The following is a 19,503-nucleotide window of genomic DNA, read 5'->3' on the forward strand; positions in this document are numbered from 1 at the left end:
GCTGTGGTCTCTTCAGCAAATATTTACACATTCTGAAAATATTCAAGATTACAAAAATTCTAAAGCAAGATTCAAACCACAAATTAAGTTACAAAAAACCCCCCTGTAATTCGAAATGAAAATGTCCTGATTACTGCAGGAAAGTGCATAATGACAGAAGGCTCTAAACCATCACTAGATTATGAAATTATATTCCTTAGGACTCATACTATTGCCAAGGCAGCCTCTAAAATAACGTTTACTGTAGAAAGCGTATTTTTTTAAAAAAATTACAATTCATAATTGTTTCACAGAAATAAACACTGGGTATTTTTAACACTTCTGGGTTTTTTTTTTTTTTTTTTTTTTTTTTTTGCTTTTCAGGGCTGTACCCGCGGCACATGGAAGTTCCCAGGCTAGGGGTCTAATCTGAGCTATAGCTGCCAGCCCACATCACAGCCACAGTCACAGCCACAGCGACAGCCACATGGGATCCGAGCTGCATCTGCGACCTACACCACAGCTCACAGCAACGCCAGATCCTTAACCCACGGAGCGAGGCCAGGGATCCAACCCGCAACCTCATGGTTCCTAGTCGGATTCATTTCCACTGCACCACGATGGGAACTCCCTGATATATTTTAAAGGTATGGTTACATATATTTTTACAACAAGATCATAATTAGCGCATGAATAATTTTACAGTGCGAGAGTGTATGGGTGTGAGTTTGTGTTTGCTTGAGTTGTGCGCCGTATCGTACGTGAGATCCGTTGCGACCGTTTCACCTGTACCAAGTATTCTCTGTCTAATTCCCCATCTACTGCTGTCGGCACTGCCCAGGAAAAACTAAACTACTGCTGGAAACATTACCTCCATGTAGGCAATACTCCCATTTTTTAAAATTTACTTATTTATTTATTTATTTATGTCTTTTTTTGCCATTTCTTGGGCCGCCCCCGAGGCATATGGAGGTTCCCAGGCTAGGGTTTGAATCAGAGCTGTTTCCACCGGCCTACACCACAGCCACAGCAACGCGGGATCCGAGCCGCGTCTGCAACCTACACCATAGCTCACAGAAACGCCGGATCCTTAACCCACTGAGCGAGGCCAGGGATCCAACCCGCAACCTCATGGTTCCTAGTCGGATTCGTTAACCACTGAGCCACGACGGAAACTCCAATACTCCCATTTTTAAAAAAGGTGAGCCTAAGTAAATCACCATGGTCCCCAGTCGCCCACTTCCCAGCTGGCAGAGTCACCTGTCATCAGGGGTGGCCCATCTCAGCCTTCTTAGCAGCAGCACAGCCCCCACCATGCCTTCTCCAGTAAGTGTAAGGCTGCCTCAGTTAGCAAACCGGGTAATTATGTGAAAGAGGGTCTGAAAACCATGACGGCACCCCCCCCCCCCCCCACACACATGCACACACACATGCACGCACGCATGCAGCCACTATGGTTACACGGCACCAAGGAGGAGCCGGAGAGGAGAAAGGACCGGGCTCACGCCCGACTCTGCAGGTGCCGCCCCAAGCCCTCTTCTCCTGGGATGTGCGGTGAATCAGCAGGAAGAGCAGCCAGTGCAAGGAGCCCTGCGGCTGAGGACCTCGGGTTAGCAGGTGGCTGAAGAAACAAAGTGTCCTCAGGGAGGGGGACGGACCCACTCCTCAAAGGCACCCCAGAGGAGGACGAAGGGCTCACAGGGTGATGCTGCAATTGGCTGAAAGCACGAGAGGCCATTCACAGCTCCCGCCCTGGACAGTTTATAGCCAGAGAGGAGAGACAGCAAAGCGGCTGCTCTGCCCCATCAGCAAAAACTCACTTCCCGCTGCAGGCACGGGTGAGAAAGCAGGGCTTCGCTGGACACTGAGGTTGAGCGACACATTTACATGCAGCTCAGCCGTCTCTCCAGGTCCCAAACTATGGGGGGACGATGCTGAGTCCGGCTGGACAAGCCCCCCCCACGTCTTGATTAAATTTCTCTTCGGCCCCTTCCTGTTCCCGGCCTGTTCCCGAGCTGGTGGTGTCAGAGGTTTCAGCGTCTCTCTCCAGCTCTGCAGTGTCCCTTTTTATCTCACCGTCCTGTTTGAGCAGACCCTGGAGCTCTGGCTTTGTATCATCTAGATGCTCATTCCAGCACCCGTGGGCAGCCGACTCGTGTTTCAGTTTGCCCTTTTTTCCAAACTTGGCTTGGCGTCGGTCTTTGGCATGCGATCCCCTGCTCCCCGCTTTGGCGGGCTGTCCCCGAGAGGTGACATGCCGTGTCTTCTCACCCTCCCCTGGCTGGCCTAGTCTTCTCACTTTGTTCTTTGACCTGAGGCCCGCTCCCCTGACACTGCTTCTACCTCAGCTGGCTTTCCAGATCACGGCCAGAGTGATGGGAGACGCTCCTTTCAACCCGAGTCTCAGGAAATGCAGGTGAGGAAAGAGGAGCACCGGGGACTCCCTTCTGGAATCCACCCAGAGCCCGGCCCCTCCAGCTCCCGTCCCCACGCCCCGAGCTTCGGCCCCTGCCCTGCACGGCCCCTCGGCCTCCAGCGCTGCCCCTCCCTCTCCCTGGGGCATCTCCTCCTGACACCAGGCTCTGCTTCTCTGCCAACGGGAAGGTACCGGTGAGAATGTTCAGAACGCTGCTGACTCACCTTCTTTTTTAAACAACTTGACCCGGGTGGAGTGCGTTTACAACGCTGTGTTGTGTTCATTTCCGTTGCACAGCCAAGCGACCGAGTTAGACATACTTTTTCAGACTGTTTGCCGTGATGGTTTGTCACAGGATCTTGAGCAGAGTTCCCTGCGCTGTGCGGCAGGGCCTCGGTGTTCGCCCGTCCTGTGTGCGCCCGTTCGCCTCTGCGGGTCCCAGCCTCCCGCCCTTCCCCCGGCCTGGCCACTGCCGGGCCGCCTGCTCCGTCTGTGCTGACTCACCCGCTTTCCCGCTGTGTCTTTCAGGAAGAAGAGCTGAGGTTAAGAGATACACTACGCGGCCCAGGAATCTTCTCTTTTTTATCCCTGGCTGCAGTGCTTTTCAAATGTTAGGCTGGACAACATAAAACTGCCATTTTTTAGGTCAAAAGGGGTCCAGTATCAGAATTGCACAGAGTTCAATGTACATGTGTAATAACGTCCCTTTTCCTTCCTTGGTTTTTTCTGGCCAATTTTTTATATTCGGACGTAAAGCATAAAAGCACACACGTCTATGAACACCCTGCCCCACACTCTCACAGTGCCCCCCCACCACGGATCCTGGAAACTCAGACAGCAGGGCAATTCTGCTGGAAGCTCTGCAGTCCTCTAGAGTCACCTTGGCCTGGAAGGCGGGGCCAGGTCTGGCCCAGGCTCTGCCCGCGCCCGTCCGTCACCCCCACAGAGCTTGTCCCTGCCCGCGGTTTCTCCCTTGCCGAGCAGTGCCCTCTCATCACGTCTCGTCCCTCAGGATGCCGGATGCTCTCAGCTGCAGGTTACACAGCTCCCCGCCGATTACAGAGACAGAGCACGGGGCTAATGGCAGCTCAGCCCAGAGGAGAAGGAGCACTGCCTCGGTCTTTGCCCTATCACAGCATCGGGGAATCTGGCAGCAAATTAATTCACTCCAAAAGCTGCTGAGTAGACGGAGGGCTACAGTCTGCACTGCTCCACAGAACACTGAGCCCAAGGGGCCTGAGTGTGTCAGGGTCTCCGAAACAAGGATTTTCAGTGAGGCGAGTTCCCCGACTGGCGGGATGCAGTGCAAGGCCAGAAACCCAGCGACTCCAAGGTGCCCCATCACACGCCAGTATCTCACACAAGCCGGTGACCCAGTGAGCATCTGTTTTCTACTCGCAAACAGAAGGTGATGGGGTCCTTCGGGTACCACTACATTTACTCCGAAAATAAGTGCCACTTGGCTCGTCCCAGAAAAAGACCCCAGCGGATGTCAGATGTCAACAGGCGGCCCAGGCAGGTTCATTCTCCGTGGGGCTCCGTTTTCCTTCTGCTGCTCCCAGGTCCAGAGTCGATTCGGAGATCCAAAAAGGAGTCAGATATAGACAGACAGATGGAGATCAAAATACTGGCTTTCTGACTAATAGAAGCCAGACGGGAGAGTGTGGTTTTAGATTTGCAGCCAAGCAGGTCTGTTCCCTGGCACAGCTGGACAAACTCAGGCAGGCTCACCTGCAGCTGAGGGCCGGGCACAGCCCACACTCTCGCTGAAGGCAGGGGAGCCACCGAGCCTGCTTCCTCCTCCAAGGGGCACAGGCGGGCACCCACGCCCCCTGCCATGGGAGAGAGGACGCAGGGCAGGCGAGAGAGGCCAGAAATGACTGCAGCTGAAAAACCAAAGTCTCTCCCACCAGAGTAAAACCCCTAAGGCGGTTTCTGAGAGGGTCCAAGGAGGTAACAGAGCAGGTGCCCTAGACATGGAGATGAAAGCACCCACGCCAAGAGCAGGTGTCTTTCCTTCCGCGCAGAGACGGTCTTGCCAGGTCGGCGGCCCCAGCGCAAGGAGGCACACTTGGGTATTTGCGGACCTGGCCCCCGAGACGACTGCTTTCAAGGAGACATCTGCTTCAGCTAGTTAGTATGTTCTGGTAGCTCGGGCGTGTTTGTTTAACAGCACAATCTGGATGCTGCGCCCGTGTGTACTGCTAAGAAGGTAAACTGCCAGGCTTGTGCGCCTCGGCTCTCACCAGCGCGTCTCCCGCAGTCGCCCCTCGCGCTCCCCGTCCCCCCACCCCCGTCGAACAGAGCCTCCGACCCCCCCGCTACTGGCTCTCCGACCCCCACTACTGGCTGATCCCGTCGTCAGGCTCCTGGGGAACACGCTTCCTCCCCCCGACCTAAACCCCAAGCTGTGCAACATCACCTCCTTGGCGGGAAAGAGCGCTAGGTGGCCACAAGAAGGGTGAGTGGTTCGGGGCTCGTCTCGTGTGCCAACAATTATAGGTGGAGAACTCGGTACTCGCAGAAAACACACAGTAAAAATCCTGCTCACAGGCGTTACAGAAAGGCCAAAAGCCACGCGCCGAGGCAGCGGTTCCCTTTTACCCGTAAAGGAAACCAGCAGGAAGGGGAGGCTTCTAAATAATTACTCCCCTTCCGCTCTCGGGAGACGTCAGGTCTTGTCTACCGAGATGCACAAAACTTCACCTTGAAGAGGGAGGCAGTCTGCGCTGCCTGGTCTGTTGTCAGCGACCGTGGTGGCTGCCGCAGCGCCTTCGAGTCACCGAGGACGTGGCCCGGGATGGTTACTGCGACACGCGTCCAGCCAAGTCTCACCTGCAACAGGGAGGCGGTCCTGGAGGCCTCCTTCAGCCCGGCCAGGGCTCCCCTGTCCTCCCAGGGGTGGAGCCAGTGCAGTCCCCTCTCCTGCCTGCCCCCTCTGCTTCCCGTCCCCGCAGAGGCCAACCAGGCAGGTGGGCACCCCGAGAGGACGGACCGTCACGCACACAACGCAGCACAGCGGGCTTGGCTCAGAACCACAGGTGCGGCTTCCCATGGCCCTGGCGCCAGACCTGGCCTGCCCCGGACACAGCAGGGAGCCGCCCTGACCGCCCCAGGCAGGCGGCATCCACCGTCACCAGAGCGCTCGCCCAGGGGAAGGATGGTGTCAGGCCAGCACGGGCCGCAGGCTCAGACGGGACGCAGGCTCCGAGGCGGAGCGCTCTGGCTGGGAGCTGGTGCCAAGCTCAGGGACGTCATTAACCCCCGAGGCCTGGGTGTGCCCGCAACACCAGCGTGTGTGCATCAAGACCAGTCTTCGCTGAGGCGAGGGCCCCCTGACAGAGCCGGTGCCCCGGCTTTTCGACTGGACCGCGAGACGCATGCCCGGGCTCCGCGAGAAGGGCTGCCCCTGTGGCCTGTGCTTCCTTAACCAAGGGCCCCTGAACAGCCGGCGCCCAGAACAAGGGCGGCGCTGCCCTCCAGCGACCTTCCATCCACGCGCAAATCCTCCCGAGAGTAACGAGGGCCCCTTTTCTGCCCGCCTGGCTGCCGCACTTCCAAATCGCGCGTTCCCGACGGTTCCGCTCCCCAAGCCAACGCAGGAGCCACGGCTTCTCTAACCACTACACGGACTCAGTGCTTTCCGCTCCAAGAAACCAACGTACCTGGACCCACCTGAACGTGTATCCTGCTGTCAGACACACCAAGGTGTGTCCCTTCACGCACAAAGAACCGTTCAAAAAGGTGACTATCTCGCGGTCAGCAACCACTCTGCCTACGGCGCTCACTCGAATAGGGCGACACACTCAGACGAAGCAGCTGCGCCGTCCCGCCCACTTGACAGAAGATGCCACGCCGACTCGGTGGCTCCTGCTTGAGTCGTTCCAACGTGAAGCAGACCAGCCTGTCTTTAAGGGATGGCACTGCCCTCGAGGGAACGTAACTGAAGCATCACAGCGCATCAGCGTCATTGGTTAGAAGATCGCCCTAGAGCTACACCTCTAGACAGGCCTTCGGTTCCCATCTTCAGCACCCTCTGAAACCGCTCAGATCCACCTCCCCACTCTCACCGACGTCATGACAGAAGAGAAAGAGGAGCTCCCAGCAGAGCGCCACCCAGCACCAAGCACAGCTGTATCCCGAACGGCAAGCGACAGATGAGCCAAGGGCAAACGCTGCTCCTCGAAGAACAGATCGGGCTAAACTAACGAGCACGTCGACCCGAAAGCTGGAGGGAAAGCCAACCGCCCTGTGCTCTGAATCCCCACCACGGCCAGAGGGGTGTCTCTGGAGCGTTTTAGCCAATGGAAGATGTTGTTTTGTTCTCTGCCATTGCTAGAGGACCAACCATGTGTGCCCCCATTAAAACGTAAACTTGCTCACTTAAACGCCACTTGCCAACAAAGCAACAGAAACCCAACTGTTCTTTCAGACCCCAGAAGCACACGAGGCTTCTGCTCTCACGCAAACCCATGGCCGTGTTAAGCCCAGAGGAGTTTCTGAGTGCTGAAAAACACAGGACAGCCCTGGAGGTTTCTCCAAAGGCCTATTCACCTTAGCAAAACATAACCCAGCAAGCAATTCTAAAAATAAGAATGACTGGAGTTCCCCTTGCGGCTCAGCAGTAACGAACCCGACTAGGATCCCTAAGGATACAGGTTCGATCCCTGGCCTCGCTCCGTGGGTTAAGGATCTGGCGTTGCCCTGAGCTGTGGTGTAGGTATAGACGTGGCTTGGATCTGGCGTTGCTGTGGCGTAGCCCAGTGGCTGCAGCTCCGATTCGACCCCTAGCCTGGGAACTTTCATGTGCCATGGGTGCAGCCCTAAAAAAAAAAAAACAAAAAAAACTATAAATAAAAATAATAATAATATAATATAAGATCTACAAAAGGTAATGTAATCTTGGTATTCTACAACAGAGGTTCTTAAACTGCAGTCCACAGGGCACAGGTACAACAACTCCTGGGCTTCAGCATGTCCAGAACACTCGTAGAATCTCCGTGCACATATACGAATTTTCTGGGAGAAAAGTTCCGGTATAAAGAGCACGGTGACATGGTGTCTAGCGATCATGCCATCAGGACCAGCCCTGTGCACGAGAGGCTTCCGTCTCGCTCTCACGCTCATCTCCAACACCTTTGCCTATGAGAACTGTCTTAGCTGACGGACGAGTGGATGGTTTTGAGCGTGTTCTCCTCCACCTGCTGAAACCCTATGTCGCCTTCCCGGGCCAGCTCAAGTCACACTTTCTGGACAGGCTTTCCCCAAAAATTAAACAGCCCCTTCCCCACCAGCACTCAGCACAGATCTGGGTATATGGTTAAAAACGATGATGAAAGTGAATTCTTTTGTGGCAGTGCCAACAAGAGACCACTAATTCTGACACTCTAACTCTCCCCCAGGTTTTTAAATCATCAGTAAGTGTGTCTACAAGGAAGGCCCAGCTTTGTGTGGTTAGATGGTACACCCATGCGGTTCTGTGCATGATGTCCAGTCCAGGCGACAAAGGACCTTCACGTAGCGAATGTTTCATTCACCTCCAGCTGGATGTGAAGTGTGGCGACTCAGAAGGCTCTGGAAATCACAGAAGAGGGAGTGGGAAGCAGGGTGAGACCAAGTCAAGCAGGTCTGAAGCCTTCCGCACAAACACTGAGGCACCTGCTACCCCCAGAGGCATTATCACACAAGTGCTGCAACATCAACCACATCAACTTTGAGGACAGCCCCCTTGGGAAGAGACAGACTAGCATCGCTAAGCTTTTAAAAATAAAGATGAGGAAGTCTTCCGGGTAACATTTACAGGAAGTCAAAGCAGCTAGTAGATTCCAATACTGCACTGCAGGGGTCGCGTGAGGCCAGCACGTTAAAGAAGCAGACGATACGTTCAAGTTCCGGCACAGCTGAGACTGTGAAGGACGTGCCCTGAACCTGGCACTCGAGGGACCAGGATGATGAAGGGGTCCCCCGAGACCGAGGAGCTCCACGCCTGCCAGGCCCTCGCCTCACAAGCCAGAAGGCTCCAGACACCACACAGCAAGACGTGCCTGGGAAACGGGTAGAAAGGAGAGCTGCTTGGGACCTTGGGACTTGAGGAATGACGTGGCAGTGCGTCCCCAGGCATCCTGACTGCCCCGACCTGTCTTGGACAGAGTGCTGGAGGCCCTCCCTCAAGCCGGAAAAGCTACAAGGCGGGAGCAAAGAGGTCCAAGAGTGGCCTGCTCCTGCAGGCAAGGACCAGGAAGAGGGTGGCCTTACAACAGAAAACACTTTTGGCGACACCCATCCTATGCCAGCCAAATACCAAGAGAAGAACTGCATCTGTCATCCTCCGAGGTTCCGGTGAGGCTGAGAGGGAGCCTGGCCTTCCACACCCCTTCCCGTCCCTCGGAGTCAGGCGTGGTCCAAGTGGCCCACCAGGAACCCACCTCCCATCCCTGCCTGGACACGCACCAGGGCAGTGGTGGCGGGAGCTGAGCCTCCACCCCCGCCCAGTCCCAGCTGGAAGGAGAAGGCGGTGGGAGGCTGGGCTGACGGTCACGGCTGCTCCCTCCGCTCCCTGGTGTCAGCCAGGCCGAGGGAGAGCTGATGCTGGGACTCCACTCAACGAGGCAGTAGCGTCAGGAACAGAGGGACCCAGAGTCAGGAGCAGGAGCGCACAGACTTATCCCCAGGGCCCCAGAGGAAGGGAGGAAGAGCACGGGGCCGAAAAAGCACTGGAAAAGCAATGGCTGAAAACATCCCCGTTTTTGCAAAAGAAACAAATGCACAGATTCAAGAAGCCCAGCAAGCCCCTAACATAATAAGCTGAGAGATGCCTACATCCAAAACATCATGACGAAACTTGTGGAAACCAAAGACAGAGGAAAAGGTCTTAAAATCAGCCCGAGAGACACGACACGCTGACTTGACAGCAACTGGATTTCTCATGTGAAACCACAGAGGCCAGAAGGACGTGGCACGTTTTTCAAGGCGTCAAAGAAAAGAAGGGTCAGGTATGAATCGGCTGATGTCCTTCAAGACTAAAGATGACACGAAGGCAGTCTGGGGCAAGGAAGGCCGAGAGAGCGTGTGCAGGCAAATCCACCCTTGAAGGAAGGAGGAAGGGAGTTCTCCCGACAGAAAGGAGAGGCGAAGAGAAGGCCTAGAACTTCTGGAAGGAACGAACACAGTCAGAAGAGGGCAAAGCAGGCGTCACTATAACGAAGTCTGTTTCTCACGAGTTTCTCCGATCTTATCTGATGACGGAAGGAAACCAACCGACGCGGTGCTGGAAGCTTAAGGAACACTTAAGACACAGATGTCTTGACGGTGGGCACAGGAAAGGGCTCTAAGTGGAAGCAGAGCCTCCACCCTTGGCACAAAGCTGCAAAACACAGACTCCAATAGACTGGGATGAGGTGCGTACTGTCAGCCGAGAGCAACCACCACACACACGATACAAAGCTGGAACTGATATACTCAAAAATCAGTCAATCAAGATGGAACCTAAAACACATTTTTTTTTTTTTTGGTCTTTTTTAGGGCCGCACCCGTGGCATATGGAGGTTCCCAGGCTAGGGGTCCAATCGGAGCTGCAGCCACCAGCCTACACCACAGCCACAGCAACGCAGGATCAGAACCGTGCCTGTGACCCACACCACAGCCCACGGCAACGCCGGATCCTTAACCCACGGAGCGAGGCCAGGGATCGAACCCGCAACCTCATGGTTCCTAGTCGGATTTGTCAACCACTGAGCCACGATGGGAACTCCCTAAAACACATTTAAATAACCCACAGGAAGTGAGAAACAGAAGAAACAAAACCCAAAATGTAAAATAATAAAATGGGAGACGTGTGCACTAGGTTATTAATAATTACCGTTACCTTAGTGTACATTATCTAAACATACAAATTAACAGATCAGCAGAATAAATAGGTTGTAACAAGATGCTGTCTATAAGAAACTCACTTCAAAACAACTCTGTGGGTAGGTTACGAGGATGGAAGGCATATGCCGTGAAAGCACTCATTAAAAAAAAAAAAAAGTGGCTGGAGTTCCCATAGCCTGGGAACCTCCATATGCCGTAGATGCAGACCTAAAAAAAAAGAGGCTATGTCAAATATCTGACAGAGAAGACTTGAGACCAAAGAACATCACTAGAGACCAGAAGGGGCCTGACATAATGACAAAAAGACCAATCCATCAGGAGGACACGTTAATCCGAAATGTTCACACACCACACAGGAGAATCTCAGAACACAGGAAGCACATAAGGATAGGATTAAAGGAGAAATGGACAATTACAGTGGGGACTTCCACACCTTACTCTCAACCACTAAAGAAAAATCAGCAAGGATACAGAAGAACCCAACACCACCATCAACCAACTGATCTACCAAACACATGCAGAAAACGCCACCACCAGCAGAATACACACTGTCTTAAGTGCCCATGGAACATTCACCAACATAGGCCCAGAGAACACACACCAAGATTGACCACACTTTATGCCATTAAACCAACCTCAAAACATTTAAAAGAACTGAAGCCATACAAAGTATATCTCTGACCATAATAGAGCCACATTGCTCAAGAGCAGAAAGATAACAGGAAAGTCTCTCACCTCTTGGAAACTACAACACACTTCCACACAATTCATAAGCCAAAGAAGCTATTTCAAAAGAAGTAAAAATACACATGAAACTGAATAAAAAATTACAGTTCAACACATCAAAATATGTGGACACAGCTAAAGCCGTGCTAAGGGGGAAATTTATAGCACTTAAAATGCTAACATTAGAAAAGAGGAGAGGGCATTGTGGCACAGGGGGAAAAAAATCCAACTAGTATCCGTGAGGTTGCGGGTTTGATCCCTGGCCTTGCTCAGTGGGCCGAGGATCCAGTGCTGCCGTGAGCTGTGGTGTAGGTCACAGATGTGGCTTGGATCCTGCATTGCTGTGGCTGTGGTGGAGGCCGGCAGCTGTAGCTCTATTTGACCCCTAGCCTGGGAACCTCCCTATGCTGTGGGGGCGGCCTTAAGAAAGAAAAAAAAAAAAAAAAAAGAGGAGAGGTCTCAGATATAACCCAAGTCAAGAAACTAGGAGGGAAAAAGTACAAAATAAAACCAAAGTAAATTGAAGGAAAAAATAATAAAAAGCAGAAATAAATTAAATTGAAAATGGGAAAGTCATAAAGAAAAATCAAAGACACACAAAGCAGATTCTTCAGGAAAAAATAAGTGACAGTAGTCAGCCTCTAAAAGACTAACAAACTAAAAAGGGAAGACCCAGCTCTCGGCCTCAGCGCCACCTTCCGAGAAACGCCCCCGCCATGAGAAGCCAGGGGAGGAAGGAGCAAACGCGTGGGCTGAGCGCCAAAGGGCCACGAGGCAGAGGTCCACGAAGATGTGTACACCACGGAAGCCACAGGAGCAGAAACAAGGAAAGCCCGGAGGCTGGGGATGCTGGTGCGATTTGTGGGCTGCCTGCCTTCTGTCTAGAACTCGGCTCAAAGGGTCTAGAACCTCTTTGGCCATCCTGATCGCCGCGGCCACTTTGAGACCACCCTGCTCATATCAAAACAGTCCCCGTTGGGTCTTTGCCCTGGACCTGTGGCACTGTGGACTAGTTTTGTTCTCAGGTGTGGCTGGTTGGAACACATGCACAATAAATTATCTGCCCTCTTGGTGGAAGAAGAAAAGAAAAAGACAAAACATAAATGACTAATGTCAGGAAAGAAACACAAGCTGTGACTACTCTCACCCCTCTTACTACTGGAAGCTCTACTGCAGTGAGCAAGGAAAAGACATAAAGGCATCCCTAGTGGGAAAGAAGAAATAAAAGTCACCCTATTTGCATCTAGCATGACGACCTATACAAAAAAAAATCCCCAAGAATCCATAGGAAAGCTCTTAGAACCATTAAGTATATTTAGCCAAGTCACAGGACACACGATTGAGACACAAAAAGCAATCTCATCGCTGTATGCTAACAAGGCGCAGGTGGAAACAAAATAAAACACACCGTCGATTAGAAATGTGCTGCAGAAAAGGAAATACTTCAGTATAAACTCAACAAAACATGCATAGGATCTGGATGGTGCTAAGTGCAAAATGGACTGCAAGACGCAACACAGCAGAAACGTCAATTCTCCCCAAGTTGACCCCAAGGTTTTTTTACAGCCACTTTTTTTTTTAGGCCCACACCTGCAGCATATGGAGGTTCCCAGGTTAGGGGTTGAATTGGAGCTGTAGCCACCGGCCTACACCGCAGCCACAGCAACGTGGGATCCGAGCCGCGTCTGCAACCTACACCACAGCTCTGATCCTTAACCCCCGGAGCGAGGCCAGGGATGGAACCCGCAACTTCATGGTTCCTAGTTGGATTCGTTTCCGCTGCACCACGATGGGAACTCCTGTAGCCACTTTTTATGGCCACGGTGCCATTATATATCTCCACCAACAGTGAATAAGGGTTCTAATTTCTCCACGTGCTCACCAACACCTTTTTTGATAGTTGTCCCTCTTGTGGGTGTGAGAGTTGGTATTTCATAGTTCTGATCTGCATTTCCAAACTCCCCAAGTTTAATGCAAATATTATCAAAGACCCAGCAAGGTTTTTTTTTTTTTTTTTAAATAGGAAAGCTTATTCTAAAACTTCTATGGAAAGGCACAGGCCTTAGAATAGCTCAAGCAACCTTGAAAAAGAAAAATGGAGTGGGAGAAATCATTTGATATAAAATATACAGCTACGGTAACCAGCACAGTGACACTGGCAGAAGAGGAGACACACAGACCACTGGAATAGAAGGGAAAGCCCAGAAACAGACCCGCGCAAATATGCCCACTTGATGTATTTTTCTTTTACGGCTGCCCCGGGGCGTGTGGAAGTTCCAGGCCAGGGACCAAATCCGACCTGTGCTCAAGCTGCAGCAACCCCAGATCCGTAACTCACTGCAGGGGATCGAACCACCGCCTCCGCAGAGACAAGCCAGGTTATTAAGCCACTGCGCCGCAGCAGGAATTCCATGACCACCTGATTTTCAATGACGGTGCAAAGGCAAGTCTTTACAACAGAAAGCCCCAGAACAACTGGACGCCCAGAGACAAAAAACAAACAAAACCTCAACCTCACAACCTTGTACAAAATTAACGCAGAATATGGATCAGAGACTTAAACGCAAAACATGCCACTACACAATTTTGGAAGAACTGGGAGAAAAAAAATTTTAGACTAGGTAAAGAGTTCTTCGACTTGACGTCAAAGGCATGATAAAGGAAAAAACGGATAAACTGGACCTCATCCAAGTGAAAACCTTTTGCTCTATGAAAGACCTCGTTAAGAAGGACGCAAGGCCAAGCTACAGACGGGGAGAGAACACTGGCACACCACACCGCCGACAAAGGAGGGGACCCAGAATCTATAAAGAACGCTCAACACTCAGCAACAAAGAAACAAGGAATTAATTACAAAACGAGTAAAAAGTAGGACGAGACACGCTCCACCAAAGAGAACAGACAGATGGCAAAGGAGCACAGGAAAGAAAGACGTTCAAGGGCATTAGCCACTAGGGAAATAAATGCAAATTAAAACGGCACTGACGGAACACTCAACACACGATCGGAACGGCTGAAACCAAGAACGGGGACAGCACCCAGTGCTGGCGCAGATGCAGAGAGACGACGGGGTCACGCACTCAGACACTGCCGGTGGGAAGGTAAAATCCTTCAGCCACTCTCACGTCTGGGAGGTTCTTATAAAGCTAAACGTGCAACCACCACACAGCCGAGCAACTGCACTCAGGCATTTATCCCAGGTACATGGAACTTTATGTGCTTAACAAAAACGTACACGGACGTTCACAGAAGATTGATTCATAACAGGCAGAACCTGGAAACAACCCAGATGCCCAGGGTCTGGTGGTAAAGCCTTTCCCTGGGTACGACGACGCAGCAATCTGGAGGCAGAACTCCGACCGCGGATGCCAACGACTCGGGTCTAGGCAACTCTGCTGTGTGATAAAAGCCACTTCCAAAAGATCACATCTTGCAAGGTTCCATTTATATCGTATTCTTGAAAGGACGAAATGACAGAACTGGAGAACAGATCAACCACCGCCAGGTGAGGGAGAGGGAGAGGGTGGGAGGGGCCATCCAAGGCCACACCAGGAATACGGACTGAAACTCGAACGTCCTGTATCTTCACTTTGGCTACGTCGTTGTCTTGGTCGTGATACGAGTCTGGTTTTGCCAGATCTCACCGTCTGGGGCAACTGGTTAAAGGGTACGTGGGAGTGCTCTATTATTCTCACAGCTGCATGGGACGCTACGATTATATCAAAAGTTTAATTAAAAAAAAAAAAAAAAAAAAGACCAGGTTGGTTCCCAGCTCTGTCACCTACGAATCGGGTAACTGACCTTATGCAGATTTCAAACCCTCTGTCCTCAAGGTCCCCACTGGCTAAATGGACAATGCCGTCTGAAACGCTACGAAAATTAACTGCCATATATGAAAAGGCCTAGCACATAGCTAGTGCTTTAAAAACAGCCTGTTAGCACACAGTCTACCTGGAGACACAGATATTATTCCAAACATTACCATTCAAAAGTCTGCGACTAGAGCCACTACAAAGCAATTTATTTAAAAAGTCTCTTCCCAAAGTGATCTGTCCAAATAAAAGTGGGGGGGAGGTAATTACTAGTTTTAGACTGAAAGATGACTTGCTCACTACTTCTTGAAAGAGTCACAATAGACAAGATGAGTTTTTGTTTTTTTTTTTTGTCTTTTTGCCATTTCTTGGGCCGCTCCCTTGGCATATGGAGGTTCCCAGGCTAGGGGTCAAATCAGAGCTGTAGCCACCAGCCTAGGCCAGAACCACAGCAACGCGGGATCCTAGCCGAGTCTTCGACCTACACCACAGCTCACGGCAACGCCGGATCGTTAACCCGCTGAGCAAGGGCAGGGGCCGAACCCGCAGTCTCATGGTTCCTGGTCGGACTCGTTAACCACTGCGCCACGACGGGAACTCCAGACAAGATGAGTTTAATATAGAACAACAATTAGTGAAAAAACTGACAAGGAAAATAGGATACTGGTTAACAAATCTTATTTCTCGTGGGTAAGGAAGTTAGTAAAAGTTAATGTTTATATGCACTGGGAAAAGTAAGATTCAGTTTTCTAAAATGGACATAAGACACAGATTGAACTTTAAGATTCTGTTTCTAAATGTTTTCTTGGCCTCCCGAGTTGAAAGAAACTGGGGTCAGTCAGCCATATCTGTAAATTCTCATAACTTGCCTGGTTCAGAAGTCCAGAAAAGCCAAAAAAAAAAAAAAGGAAAAAAGGAGTTCCCGTCGTGGTGCAGTGGTTGACAAATCCCACTAGGAACCATGAGGTTGCGGGTTCGGTCCCTGGCCTTGCTCAGTGGGTTATGGATCCGGCGTTGCCGTGAGCTGTGGTGTAGGTCGCAGACGTGGCTCTGGCGTAGGCGGGTGGCTACAGCTCTGATTCGACCCCTAGCCTGGGAACCTCCATATGCCGCGGGAGCAGCCCAAGAAATGGCAAAAAGACAAAAAAAAGAAAAGAAAAAAAAATCTAGCTCTGTGACAGAGAAAGACAACACATGCACTTGACCCCAGAAGATGAGGGGAATTTTTAAACGCACAGTTGATTCCTTGAATCAGACTGGGCACCTAGCCTTTCAAGTTCATGAAGTACTGGGCCACAGCTCTGACTCACAGAGAGGCTTTTCAAAGAGGTGAAAAAGCGGTGTTTTATCATTCAAATTACTCTCTTCCCGTCAGGATCCTAAAAGAGCTATTTCTATCAAAATGAAATGTCCTACTAACAAAAACACCACGTGGGAAGGCTGGAGCGGGTTCCGAAGCAGGCCTGGGGAGCGTGCAGCCCCGGGTTCCAGGTCTGGTAAGGGACTGCCGCTTCCTCGCCAAGGCCCTGGCTTCCTCACCGATGAAGTGAAAGCAGTGTACCAGTGGGTTGGTCCTACAGCCCTTGGCTAAATTTAGAGTCCTTGGGGCACCATAAAATCCCGTCTCCAGGGAGGCTTCTGGAACAAGCTTGCCTCTGCCTCGGTTTTGAGACAACTTTCCTCATACCTGTGATTTGGTTTCCCCAAAGTGGGCTGGAGAAAGAGTTGGGGAAGGGGCCAGGAAAAAGGAGAGGAAAAAAACTTTAAGAAAGAAAGAAAGAAAGAAAGAAATGACCTTATCTAGATACAGGGAGACTCAATTTTCTCTCGTCATCAGTTTTCTCCAGAATTCCTTTCTCTGCGGCCCTTTAGCTCAGGCACCCGGAGCAAGCACACAGAGGCTAGAACCCACACGTGGTCAACTCCAAACTTTTTTTCCCCCCACAAACAAACTGCAAATGACAGAAATGGACCATGGGAGAGGAGAAGCACCTGGAAAGGAAACACCACCCAAGACATATTAAAAACTGCGACGCAAGGACTGAATTTATATCCTAACGCAAACACAACAAGTCGGGACAATGCAAGAAACCTGAACACTGGCTGGATGCTCGGCCGTATTAAGGAGTTACTAATGTTTAGGTTTGATGAGGATATATCATGGTTATGTGTCTTACATGAAGCCTTATCTCTAAGCCACATAAACAAACATTTTCCAACGAATGTACACCATGTCTGGGATTTGCTTCAAAAATCACAGGGGCAGGATTATAGGTGAAACAAGATTGGCACTGAATCCTGAAGTTGTGGGCGTGGGTACGGTACTGTTTGTTCTCTGTCTCTACTCTGTATATGTTTGAAATTTTCCTAATAGTTTAAAAGGAGAGACTTGCGGCTGCCTTCCTCTCCAATTGACCTCGCTCTCAACTTACTGGGAGGGCAGGCAAGGATGGCACCCGGACCCCAGGAGGCTGGCAGTCCCCCACCGGGAGTCCAGGGGGGCCTCTCCCCACTACTAAAACCCCCGCCCCTCCAAAGCCCCAGAAGGTGTCCGGCTTTTCCGCTTCCATGGCCCCCCAAGTCCCCGAGAAGGGCGGAGGCGAAGCCCACTAGGTCGACGGGGAGACAGGGTGCGCATCCTTGGTCGGCTCCCCCAAAGCTGGGGGCACCTGGCCGCTGGACCAACGTCAGACAAAGGCGTCAGCCGTGGTCCCAGCCGGGCCGCGGAGGTACGAGGGGCCGCACCTGCGCGCACCTGGACGCACCTAGGCGCAGGTGTGCGGGCGGGGACGCGGGGAAAGCGCACCTTGAGGATGTTGTCGAAGATGGTGTCGCGGAACTCGAGCAGCGCCTTCTGGTCGAACTCGCGGCCGTGGATGATGCGCATCTGCTTGAGGAAGGTGGACTTGCCGCTCTCGCCCGCGCCCAGCAGCAGGATCTTGACGAGGCGCCGCACGGCGCGCCGCTCGCGGGCCAGCCCCGCGTCGATGTCCCGGCTGCGCCGCCGCGCCTCGCGCTCCGCGTCGCGGGCCCCGCCGCCGCCCGCCCTGCGCTCGCGGGCCCCGCCGGCCTCGGCCGGCAGCAGGCAGCGGCTGAGGGTCCGCACCACGCCGGACATGGCCGCTCAGGCCATGGACCCCGCGGCGGGCGAGGCGGCAGCCGGCCGCTCCCTCAGGCCGCGTCCGCCGCCGCCGCCGCCCCGAGGCCCGCTCTTGCCCGCCGCTCGGCCCGGCGGAGGGGCGGGGCGGCGCAACCCGAGGCCCGGGGATTGGGCCGGCTGCCGTCCGTCCGGACGGCCGCGCCCTCCTATTGGATTATGACAGGCCGAGAGGCGGGCATCTCTCCGGCCTTGGGGGCGGGGTCGGCGCCGAAAGAGGCGGGACCTTTGGGGTGGAGGCGCTTCTCATTGGGCCCCCCGTGCCGAGGTTCTTTCTTTCAGAATGAAAGGGAGGCGGGGTCGTCGGGGAGGCGGGCCGGTAGCCCGCCATGACCAATTTTAATTGCTCTGGGATCATGTCAATCACGGCAAACAGGCTTAGGATTGGGGATGTCGTGAAACGGGGCGGGACCAGAAGTGCCAGGTGTACAGAAAGAGCTTCTCTGGGTTCCCAGATTGGGTCAACCTGTGAGACCTTGGGGCTCGCGGAGTGGGCTCGGTGTTGCCCGACAGCTGGGAAATATCGATAAGAGGTCCAGATGCTAGTCTTTGGTTGAGAGAGAAAGCTATTCCTTCCAGAAACACTGGCGGGGGGGAGGGGGGGAATGGGCCAAACATTTAAAACAGATACACCCTTTAGGAGTGGCTTGGGCATCTGGGCGGCTTTTCTCACAGCTGGCTGACCATCACTATCACCAGGCGCCCCTCCCCCCCGAAAAAAAAGTTTCATGTCGCACACTGATTGAGTTGTGGGGTCTAGAGCTTCTGGGTCAGAGATGGAATCTCCTCTCGACCTATTACTAGTTACATAACTTTTCAGGCCGCCTTCCCTAACCGCCACCCCCAATTTTTAACTTAAATTTCCTCCTCTATAAAATAGGGGCTATGATAGCAACTACCTTGGATTGCTGTAGAGATAAAAAGTGAGAACATGAACTTGTAAAACACTTAGCACCGTGCTTAGATCCAAGTAAGTTCTTGCTAAGTGTGAGCTGATCTTATTACTAATTCTCACCTGTCCCAGATCTGTTGTGAGTCAGCACCTCCAGGAAGGAGCTCCTGTAGCTCTTAATCTCCAGGTGACTGGTGGTCTTTGGAAACCATGATCTGTTAAAAGATAAACTAGGGGATATTTAAAAATGTAAGCATTTGAGCAAAAATCAATTCTAATCGTGCAGCATCAACCCATTTGGGAGCACTCTGCAGAAGGGAGCCAGGGAAAACACGGAGAGAGAAAGTGCAAACAAAGGCAGGAAATTATTTGTCTGGCTACAGCTTAAAGGCTAGTTAGCTGTTTGTGATTGGCTGTCTTTAGCTTATGGTATCCAATTTGGGGATTCGATGAGGTCTCTGAACATATTCACATTTGCCAAGAGGCTAAGGTGCTTGAAATTAACAAGCTTACCTGCTTGTGGTCTCTTGGTTTTCTACTCTCGGGACATTCACAAGCTTAAATTTTGGTTTGCTCGTGTGGGGGGCCAGGGTATTAGGGCCACCTCCTCGTTTGATTCAACAGGTCCTAAAGAGCATCCTGTCCAAACCCT

At 52.2% G+C, this 19,503-nt stretch overlaps 1 protein-coding gene across 4 annotated transcripts in view; it reads right to left on the reverse strand.

Moving 5' to 3' along the window:
- The window catches only part of GNA12 (G protein subunit alpha 12), a 103,444-nt gene extending 85,440 nt beyond the window's left edge, over window positions 1–18,004 (reverse strand). The window contains exon 1 of one of the 4 annotated variants that reach the window (XM_021086011.1): window positions 17,609–18,004. In XM_021086011.1, the coding sequence (XP_020941670.1) occupies window positions 17,609–17,920 (312 nt within the window). In that variant the 5' untranslated portion in view covers window positions 17,921–18,004. Of the gene's footprint in view, window positions 1–1,799; window positions 2,527–2,619; window positions 3,188–17,608 lie in introns of those variants that run through there. The other 3 variants (XM_021086010.1, XM_021086014.1, XM_021086013.1) reach the window with 3 other exon arrangements.

Source organism: Sus scrofa, chromosome 3, assembly GCF_000003025.6.
Source record: "Sus scrofa isolate TJ Tabasco breed Duroc chromosome 3, Sscrofa11.1, whole genome shotgun sequence".
NCBI classification, from domain to species: domain Eukaryota; kingdom Metazoa; phylum Chordata; class Mammalia; order Artiodactyla; family Suidae; genus Sus; species Sus scrofa.